The 11,092-nt window shown below is 36.4% G+C and overlaps 1 protein-coding gene across 2 annotated transcripts; it reads right to left on the reverse strand.

Annotated features, from left to right (window-relative positions):
- Positions 1 to 2,859: 2,859 nt before the first annotated feature.
- Positions 2,860 to 9,896, reverse strand: LOC107769539 (F-box/LRR-repeat protein At3g26922). 2 transcript variants are annotated; one of them, XM_075226358.1, is made up of 5 exons: positions 9,583 to 9,896; positions 9,166 to 9,219; positions 8,176 to 9,081; positions 7,954 to 8,097; positions 2,860 to 3,307 (listed from the first exon to the last, which is right to left on the reverse strand). In XM_075226358.1, the coding sequence occupies exons 2-5, from the start codon at positions 9,208 to 9,210 to the stop codon at positions 3,101 to 3,103; spliced, it is 1,302 nt and encodes a 433-aa protein (XP_075082459.1). In that variant the 5' UTR covers positions 9,211 to 9,219; positions 9,583 to 9,896; the 3' UTR covers positions 2,860 to 3,100. The 2 variants fall into 2 exon arrangements, with proteins under 2 accessions (XP_075082459.1, XP_075082460.1); XM_075226359.1 differs by having other exon boundaries at positions 8,206 to 9,081; positions 9,583 to 9,857.
- Between the last annotated feature and the right edge of the window lie 1,196 nt (positions 9,897 to 11,092).

Raw genomic sequence — 11,092 nt, forward strand, 5'->3', positions numbered from 1 at the left:
ATATATAGTGTAAATTTTAGACGAATGGTGGTCAATTAACCGCCTTTAAGTAAATATAGCTTCGCCCCTCGGCCCAATGCTCTTCGAGAAATGATCGGGCGGCTCTAGGTGGTGAAAACAAGAAGCAAGTTGCATGTTAAGACCTCTTCTTGAAATTATGGTTCAAAATTTTCAATTTTTATATGTCAAATAATTTTGTTTTCTCTTTCCTCTTCTCGTCGTGAATCTAAGAGTTTTTTGTAATTTTTGGTTTCAACTAGCGCCCGGCAATAAAGGGATAATTTATTCTCAAAGCTGACTTCTTTTATCGAGCGACTCTCTTTGTTGACGATAAAAGCATAATTCGGACTATCTGAAATAATATTTTTTGGTCGTAATCCTAATAAATACCACATGAAGCACGTGATCACCCAAATTCCTAGTAAATGAATTTGCCTCCCCTAAAGTTTTGTTTTATTTCTGAGATACTTTGACATCCATTTATATACCTTAGTCCAAAGAAATGTACTGATGTTTTGATTTGACTTTGACTAGTAGTTTTTGAAGATCAAGTTTTGTAAAGTACATTTGGGTTGAAGGTATGAACTTTTATATAAATATATTATCCTTTGAAAGAAAAATTATATAGGTATTTTTAGTTATTTTTAATATTCAAGAGTTAGGAAAGATTATTTCTAAATTTAACGGCGTTTTACTAGTTTGAACATTAAGTAATTTTCATCGAAGACCAAAAGGTGCAAATGACTATTCCTTTTAGATATAGATACTACTAATTAATTATCTGGTCGTATCTGATTTGTATATTTGATTTGATAGGAATATTTACAACCAAGAACACAGAGAAGGGGTGGATCCGTTAAGAAAATTAGGTCAAAATAAGCAAATTTCGACATAAATTAGATCATAGTTGAGTTTGACAATATTTTTTCTAATTGAAGTGTATTAACTGACGAAACACGTGGCGGAGTTGACGCTAGACTAGAGGTTTGGAGACAGATCATAGAGTCTAACAGTTTCAGGTTAAGCATGACCAAGATGAAGTACTTAGAGTGCTAGTTCAGTGACATACCTCATGGGGGGGGGGGGAGAATTGGTACACAAGTCATCCCCAAGAGAGGAGTTTCAAATATTTGGGGTCAATAATCCAAGTAATGGAGATTGGCAACGATGTACCACATATTGGAGCAGGGTGGGTGAAATGAAAACTCGCATCCGGTGTTTTGTATGATAAGAAGGTTCCACCAATACTTAAAGGTAAGTTCTTTAGAGTGGTGATTAGACCAGCCATGTTGTATGGGGTGGAGTGTCGGCCAATCAAAAACTCTCACGCTTAGAAAATGAAAGTAGCGAAAATGAGGATGGTGAAATGGATATGTGGACATACTAGGAGAGATAAGATTAGGAACAAAGATATTCGGGACAAGGTGAGGGTGACTTCCGTGGTTGACAAGATGAAGGAAGCGAGGGTGAGATAGTTCGGACATGTGAAAAGGAGTTGCACAGATGCCCCAGTAAGAAGGTGTGAGACATTGACTATTGTGGGTCTAAGGAGAGGTAGAAATAGGTCGAAGAGGTATTGGGGAGAAGAGATTAGATAGTATATGGCACATCTCTAACTTACAGAGGACATAACCCTAGATAGTATGATATGGATGTCAAGAATTATAGTAGAAGGTTAATAGGCAATCGAGTTTGAGATACCGTATGTGTTCCATGTTTTCCATATCATGTGTATTATTATTATTATTATTATCATTATCATTCTCCTATTATCTTAGTTTATTACTACATGTTGTTTCCTGTGTGTCGATTTTTTTTATTGTTCTGTTATTTTGATGTTATTGTTCTTCTCTTCATTATTTTAACATGCCTTCTTCACTATCGTTTTTCTTTTTCAAACCTGTTGAGAATTTTCTTAAGCCGAGGGTCTATCGGAAATAACCTCTCTATCTCCACAAGGTAAAGATAAGGTTTGCACGCATATTACCTTCTCCAGACCCACACTGTAAGAACACCGGATATGTTGTTGTTTTTCTAATTAAGGTACGACTGTCTGTTTTCTCATTATTGAAATGAAAAGAAACAGATTACCATTCCAGTTTTAAACTCAAAATAAATGGAACGAATAATTGGTTATAAATATGGGGCCAAGGAAACGTAAACAACGTGTGTCTAGGGTTATAACACAGAAAGCATGCCTTTGAGCACTCACCTCATTTGGCAGAAAGCAAAACACAATATCTGGATTTTCTAGGCCCAGATCTAAGCATAATTAACTCCTGGTACAGTCTCAGTTTGGGAGGATAAAATAGATAAATATGAGTAATTTGATAAGTGAATATATAATGGGAGAAAAAAAAAAGATATTTAATGAAGATTCCACCTGACAACAGCCCTTGGTAAGGACCAACTTATTACCATTCGAGAGAAGAGGCTAAAATGTAAAGCATGGAAAAAGAAACCTGTTGAACTTCAAAATTAAAATCTTTCTAAGCTTAGCAGCAAAGGAATAGACTTCAGAAAGTACAACAAGGTCCACTCGGTAAAATTTGTTTATTTGAATTGGTTGCTTGCCTTAGCCTATACTCCTTAAGTGGTACAATTCCTGTACTCGTTCTACAAACATACCGTATTTTTCTTTTACTTTGGAATTTACTACGGTTAAAGTACTTGTAAATTGTAATTATCATATGGGATCCGAGGCTTTGAATGAACTAATCTAAAACACAAGGCAATCTTTTGAAATGGCCGTTCCTTTTAGAGATGCTAAAGTAATAATTATTTGGTTGTATCTGATATAGTAGTAAATTTGACTTGATACAAATATTACAACCAACAACACAGCATACTACTGGATTCGTTGAGAAAATTCAAAATATAAATTAGATCAAAGTTATAGCTCCCTTAGAAATACAATCATACATTTCTACTCTAGCATAAAATTTAAATGGACGGGGCAAATAACTGAAAACCATCACATTATTTCCGTAATTAACTTAGTTTTACAGTATCACCAACTCAAGATGCTGAGGTACTTCACCTTCAAGCTGGAGCTTAGCAGATTTTCTTGCCATTTGCTCCTCCTCAATTTCGTTAAGTGTCAAAGGGACACTTGAGACATGTTGAGCCCGAAATCAACAATGATTTTCTCGAGTGCAATAGCATTTTCCAAAAAGTACCTAACGAGTTCAAGTTCACTGGTACGTCCATAATATCCGCACAGCCTGAGCACTTTGAGGTGATGGAGGGGACATCTTGCGGCCTTCCTACACTCTCTTTTTGATCTCATGGGTTCTATCCACTTCAACTGCCAAGAAGAAAATTGAATAACCACAGTTAGAAGCTCAAATGACAAAAGAAATATATTGGAAATGAGAAGAATAACTCAGCTGAGCATCAAGGTAAAAGCAATTCATGGGAACTTACAAGTTACAGCTTAACTAGCAAAAATCCACATACCGTTACCAATATTCAGGTCAATTTGTCCCAATGTCACCCAGAATGACACTAAACATCTGGCCTCCTCTCCCCTTAACTCCCCCATTGGTGCTTTTCTTATGTTTTTTTAGTATCTCTACTATTTAGCATCCCTCTTTTTGATCAAGGAAGGAGGTATATATAATGTATTAACTATGAATTGAATGACATAATATAACTACCAAAGGTTGTAGTGGGTGGTAAGTACCCCTCCATCCTTAATTAGAGATCTCGAATTCAAATTCTGAAAATAGAATCACATTCTTAGAGAACATGTTACCCCCAAAAGTGGGACTTCCACGTGCGTATCTAAATTAGTCAAGTGCCAAAAGCAGCTAGCTAACTGACACCAAGTAGGATAGAAACCAAAAAAGGGAAAGGGTCAAATTTGCTCTTATACTTTGCAAAATTGTCTAGATATTCCCCCCATTAATAGTTGGGATCAATAATGCCTCGCCGTTACAACACTAGCCCATATTTACCTTTATTTGCCAACTCAGCAAACGGATACAATAAAATATAATAAATCCATATAAATAAAAGAAAAAAAAAGGATTATTACTGCTCAAGTCCTTCGTGGGCAACAATATTGTAAAACATGTCCCGCCGCAAGCCCTTCTCCGATGAATGATGCCGGTCAGAGCTCTGTTGGCGAAGGAAGAACAACTCAAATTACTCCATCGCCATTGAGTATAAAGGTCCTCCCCTTCGATTATTCTGTTAAGTTGATCCGCTGATTTCCAGATTATCCTCCCCAAAAATCTTCACCTCTCATCTGTCTTTCTTTACTAGAGGTCTTCAGAAAACTTTTTTGATGACCTTTTGGGCTCCCTATTTTTCGCCTTTTGGCTCTCTTTTTCTCTAACAAGGCCATATACGCACCTTGGCTTTTTCATGGTGAAGGGGATGAAGATAATGATGGCCTTTGGAGGAGATGATGTTGCAAGGTGAAGGTTAGTATTCGGATTAGTAGGTGTAGGAGGAAGAATCTGTGTTCCTCTTTCTTCCTTTTTCCTCTTTTTTTTTAAAAAGAAATTTTCTATTTTCCTTTTATTTATGGGTTTTACTATATTTTATTGATTCCTTTTGCTAAGTTGGCAAATATGGGTAAATATGGACAAATTTTGTAACGGTGAAGGCATGATTGACCCCAACTATTAACGGATAGCATATCTAGACCATTTTGCAAAGTACAAGATTTGACCCTTTTCCCAAAAAGAATGCAAAATATGAAAATGAAGTTCCCTTTCTTTCTTTCTTTTTTTGATAATCGAGATATCTTAAAAGGCTAGCTGGAGCACCAGTTCTTTTTTTGTTATTCTTTAGTGGTTATTGGTCAAAGATAACATCAGAAAAGGGGACACACAGGCAAAACATGAATCAATAGGAAGTAAGAAAAATATGATAAATGGGTCTAAAACCTATTAACCCTATTTGACTAAATGAACCAACTCCTAGTACCACATAATATAACATGTTCTCAAGTTGACAAATTCAACATTTCACAAATATCTCTATAAGTTGTCCATTACACTTGATAAAACGCAAAACTTCTAAAACAAGCCTTGGAATCAGGTACAAATTAAACCCTAAGTGACTAATGAACTGGTAACTTGGTAGCCAAACTCATTAGCCATCCTTGACTATCAGCACAAATTCATTAGTAACTTGTAAAGAACTAATCTAGCACAAAAGTAAAAAATTTCCATCCCCCGGACAGCACCACCATTTCTCCTCTGGACATTCATAAGTTACAAAATATAAACATCCAAAAAGATTATCATATCTTCTGCTAATTTGATCAAGGAGAGCAAGGCACTGTTGTTAACAAGTACAATTCTATTTCAAATTTGTTCAAACAACAAAATCAACACCAAGGACGTTTAGACAGCTTTTCATATGTTGTCCTTATATGCTTGAGCACTTTAAGCTTTTGAGGTTCATAGTACAAATGAACTCTCAATTCTCAAAGCATCGAACGTTACTCTGATCCTTCTACAATCTCAAATGTTTTTTATTCAACAATAAAGTCAGGTAACTTTTAATCAGATATCACTCAGAAGCAAATGCTGAGGATTCCTGTTGTTGACAGTTATCAACTTCCGTGCCTATTATCACATTTCAGGTTAATATTCTAAGAGAAAAGCTTAGGTCAAGTAAGTCTTTGAAAGAATGTTGGAAAACATGAAACCAACAATTAATTTTCAACTGTGCAAATGCTGTTCAGGATGTGCATATCCAATGCGCTTCAACAACAACAAACCTAGTGAAATCCCACAAGTAGGTTCCAATGAGCTTATCTCATAGTTTTCAAATGTCATTTGATGCCCGTAGGCAATGAGTTCCATAGGAAATGAATAACTGCTACCCCACTCTTTCCCGTTCCTCTATCTTTTCCTAGGCCAATACTCAAGAAGGTATATGAAAACAAATGGCTGGCGTGCTGGGAAATAATTACTCGCCAAATTAGATACAACTTCATATCAAAATGAAAGTTTGTTCAAGGATTCTATCAATACGGCTGCAGAACATATAGAAATGATTACTCGGTGACCAAGAATTTTGCCAGCAAAGACTCGTGACTTCATCTGCAAGAGATGACTTTGACTCCACGGTAACTACTTGCTACCCAATCTTATTGAGAAATACTCTTAAGACTCTAAAATATCTGAATTACAGAAAATAAGAAAAATTAGACAATTGTCCCCTTTCTTCATCCCATACCAGGTTCATATACATTGAAATGGCATTGGAATACACTGGGGTCTGGGAACGTTCAAAACTGAAATTGGTGTACCAATGAAATTGCTGGAGTCGGTGAAAATTATATCCATGAACAAACTGCTCTATACTAAATGAGATTCTACTAAATTTTCACAATAGTTTATCTATCTCATCATTCAGTATATATAAAAAAGGGTTAAACTTTCCTCTCCAAAGAGAGATCATGACATAAACCTCTACCTCAAGTGTTCTCTACAGCACCGATTCTATTACCAGAACATACCATCAATTCAAATCCCTATTCCTCAGAGTAATTTGGTTGGGATACTAACTCCCGATGCTCCTCCTGCCAAATGCTTCTCTTGATTTCCAACAACATCGTCCAAGTAGTCATCTCCACAGCCTCTATTCTAGCCTATTCATCCTTCACAGGCTACAGGCCTACCTATCGACTACCAATGGCAACTTACTTCTCAACTTTCTTGTTGGCTTGTTCTTTTCTGAAATTGGTTCACGAAATGAGGACAAGTGGGTTTACAGTCTAAGTAATTTTAGGAAAAGTTTGAGAGCAAAATATTCACTGTACAAGTACAAAAAAATGTCTATATGCGCAAGTATGAAGAAATGAAAATCTCGGTTAACAGAGGAATCGGTCAACTATCAAGTCACCGACAGAATTAGTAATACCAATGAAATGTCAGAATCAGAATTCAATTCTGGAGTCATTCCACCATACCAAACGAGCTGTAAGATTTTAAGGCAGTAATTCGATAAGAGAATTTAAGTGGAAGAGCTATGGAAGATTGGATTTGGATTCAGGTGATAAATACAAGTCAAAGCTTAAGCCAGCTCAACTATTCACAACCTATTGAAGAATGGACACCTATATAAGTGCAGGGATTATTAGAGTGGCACAGTAAAAACAGTTGTTACAGAATAATTAGTGAGCTGTAAATATATTACTTTCTATAGATAGGTGCTAAGTTGCTCGGACACGGGTGCGGATCTAGAAGTCGGATCCTTTGAAATGTATATTCTAAGATTCGGGTTTACAGATCCTAGTATGGATACAGGTGCGGGGATCCGGCTAAAAATAATTCATATATATATATATATATATAACTAAATTATGAGAAATTTTGTGGAATACTTATGTATAGCTTGTAAAATGTGGATTTTTTTTTATTCCCAAGTTGTAGAGAAGTAAATGATTGATTTCCTAGATAAAGTGTGCTATTTTCTTCAAATTTCCTCTAGTTTTGGTTTTGATTTCGGAAATCAAATTGTATATCGTCTCGAATTTTCCGTCCGTCGTGGTCAAAGTATCCAAAATTGTTTGACCAGATCCGGTATGGATCCCATACCCACACCCATACTAGTGTCGTGTCGACACGGGTGTGGCACCTCAACTGCCGTGTCGGAGCAACTTAGGATAGGTGAGTCAATTGTAGGAGAAAATTCTTAGGATATTTTCCTTTACTTGGTTTGATTAGTTTCCTTTGATAGTCTTATATAAGTGTATAAATATAAATACATTTTATTCATGAATAGAAGACAAACAAGTTATTCTCTCTGATTACAATAGATAGAAATTAGACAACGCCTGTTAAATAACATGCATTTATGTCCAGCTTGTCATAATCTATTCTACCCAAGCTTGATTTGTGATGTAACTGAATTGAAGTATTGAAGCACAAGCAGCACTAATTTCTTCCACCAGAACTCGAAATAATCAATTTGACAGACACTTACCTTCAACTCAAATTCCTCCAACAGTGGAGCAGCGCCTATCACATGTATGCAACCTAAGACACTCATGTCTTCCAGTATATGCACATTTACCACAAATTTCTTGAGCTTGGTGAGTTCAGGAAACTTGTGATGCCCCAAATATACCTGGGAGATATAAAGAACACGCCAATTAGCATAAGCAAAGGAAAGGTAAATAGACATTTAAATTTTTTGTTCACTGACCAATCCTAAATTAGCAGTTATTTTGAGGACCTTCAGCTGAGAGAAAACACAGGAAACCGGAGCCAATATATCATCCAAAATACGTGTGGCGTCCATAATGTCTACCTCAATCAGCATAGGAACATTCGAAAGTAATAATTTGTGTCCTGCTGAAGTCCCAAGCGTTACAAGGTTTGTATCACGAATTTTAAGTGATTCTAAATCGGGGCAGGACCATATCCCCAAGTGTTTCAACTTGAGGGAAGGACCAACAACTTCCAAATTAACCAGCGTTGCCGCTCCACGAACCACCATTTCTTCAAGAAATGGACAATTGTGCAGGAAGAACTCAAGAACTTCGCCTGTCACTTTTACGGACTTCAATAACAGTACTTTTACAGAGTTAAAATTATTCCAAAGTGGTGGGAACTTGTTGACATAGTTCGAATGAGTTTGACCAGCATAATGATTGAGATCAAGGAGTTGGGCCGGAAAAGTATAACAATAATCAAAAAGTCGAAGGTTCTCCCCACCTTTTAACAAGTCTAACTCTAGCCTTTGAACTTGCCTAGCAAAGGCAAACTCAAGCCACTTGTCAATCTCATGCTGGGCGAATTTGTTTAAATCGAAACAAACACGAAATTGGTCTAATCTCTGAGCTTTACACCTCTGCAAAGTATGGTTCACCCACCTCACATACTTCTTCATGTGCCTTTTCCGAAGCTTGTGATCCAGTAATACTTCGTATAATGGTTTGGTAGCATCAAAATTAAGCCGAGAAATATATCTCCACAAGGGTAACCAACGCTTGGAGAGGACACTGGTGTCTGCTGCTTCCTTAACGCTAAGGAAAGACAGTATATGTACCAGAATCTCATCAGGCAACTGACTAATGCGATCCTCTGCAGTGCAAATTCGTTTTGAACACTAGAAAATAGAGAAGAAAAGCAGTTCCATCAAATCAATCCATGAGAAAAAAAATAGTAGCAGAAGTCTTGTAGCAGGATTTACCTTCTTTAGAGCAAAATTATTGGAAAGCTGCAGTCTTTTCGCCATGAGAGTCTCCTGAAGCATAACAATTAAACGGAATGAGATAAAGTTTGTATTTTTCTTTCTTTTTCCAACTACCAGAATCAATGAGTACTAACATGGCCACAACATACTCTCAAAAATCATACAGAAACTTATATTACAAGTACAAAATAGGTGGGGGAAAACGGAGTCTTGATTACAGAAATTTGGATTACAAGTACAAATAGGTGGGAAAAGAGGAGTCTTGATTACTGTCTATTCTTGTAGAGGTAAAATTGTGCAAAGATTTATTTTTAAAAAGAAAAAGGAGTTAAAGGTACAAGCGGGAAGAGCAAAAGACTAATATATAGATTTTGAGAAGAAATTGAAACTAAAATATAGGAGTAGTAGTATTACCTGGTAAGCAAAGAAGCAGAACAAAGAAGTAGAGCGAAAAGATTGCTCTTTTTCTATTGAAACAGATGCACCACTGCAGAAAGATTGCTCTTTTTCAATTTCAATTGAAACAGAGAACAAAGATTGCTCTTTTCAAAAAGTATAGCGGCGGGTGGCTCTTATGGGTTCCAGAAAACCAGATCCGATCGAAACAACAGCGGAGACTGATGGCTCTTATGGGCTGGGCCCAACAGTTACTCCGTCACCCCATCGGATTGGATTTCAGCTGAAAAACTTGCTTTTCGGCGGTCAAATTAATTTTTATGTCCCGCCTTGTTTAATTTTTTTTATTTTATTTTATTTTATTTGCGATTAAAAGGACAATCTCAAATCTGCAATTCATATAGAAACTAGGGTGACATTTGCGCAGATAACCTTTTACTTTTTGGGGGGAACCACAGTTCAATTTAGACATCAATTAAAGCCAAAGGCAATACCCGCCAAGAAACCCTTCTTGTTCCAATAGCATTCTTGTCCCCTACCGCCACCAAATTTCTAACCTCGACCATTTGCTCTTCACTTATCTTAGCAACTATCTTCGTTGCTTCAACCAACTCTAAGACACATGCATAAAATGCATAGGAATATACTCATCAGATTTTATAAAACCAAATCTGCCCAACTTCATTAGTGCATTGACTTTTGCATGACTTGAATTTTTCAATTCTTTATCTTTATCTCATTCTTTTTTTGCATGTATATAGATTACTTCTCCTCGCTTCTGTATTCTATAAGACAACAGTTGGATAAGTAAGACACGTATATAAGATTATCAAGCAACATTTTCCTTTTATGTTCAATTTGTATATCATGCCCCTAAAAATATAATTTCAGGTGCTTTTTTCTACATAAAAAATGGTTAGACCAAAAAAAAATCTCTCCTCAAGAGTCATGATGGCATTTATTCCTTGGGACTAGGTAAGCCTAACGCATAGAGAATTATTTACGAGATTTATACAAATCAACCATTTAACATGAACCAAAAATTTCTATACAAAGCCAACAACCATCAATAGATGTACAATATCCCAAAATCGGTGGTACAAGTCATAAGCTCTCCTGAGTTTGCTAGCAAATCTCTAGGTACAACTGTTCCGGAATAGAAATAAACAGTACAAAGTAAAATTTTAGAAAGTGACTCCGAAACCTGCGAACGCGACGGCAGGTATATCTTGAAGTTTCCGCTGCAACTCACAATCAGCTAACTAATGACTAGTGCGCTCTGAAGTACCTGGATCTGTACAAAAATGTACAGAAGGTGTAGCATGAGTACACCACAGCGGTACCCAGTAAGTATCAAGATTAACCTCGGTGGAGTAGTGTCGAGGAACAGTCAAGACACCCACTAGACATAATAACATGTACAAGTACGAATATGAAACTTACAAGGAACAATATCAATATAAAGCTAAGCATGGTAAGAATAACAAAACAATACTTGCAATAGAAAACTAGAAGCAACAATTAGCAA

Source organism: Nicotiana tabacum, chromosome 12 (assembly GCF_000715075.1).
Source record: "Nicotiana tabacum cultivar K326 chromosome 12, ASM71507v2, whole genome shotgun sequence".
In the NCBI taxonomy this organism is placed as follows: domain Eukaryota; kingdom Viridiplantae; phylum Streptophyta; class Magnoliopsida; order Solanales; family Solanaceae; genus Nicotiana; species Nicotiana tabacum.

Coding starts and splice junctions, on each gene's coding strand:
- LOC107769539 (XM_075226358.1), bottom strand. CDS start 9,210: ATGGCGAAAAGACTGCAGCTTTCCAATAATTTTGCTCTAAAGAAG. Junction 8,098..8,175: donor TAACTGCTAATTTAGGATTG/GTCAGTGAACAA, acceptor TATATCTCCCAG/GTATATTTGGGGCATCACAA. Junction 3,308..7,953: donor TGGAGGAATTTGAGTTGAAG/GTAAGTGTCTGT, acceptor TCTTCTTGGCAG/TTGAAGTGGATAGAACCCAT.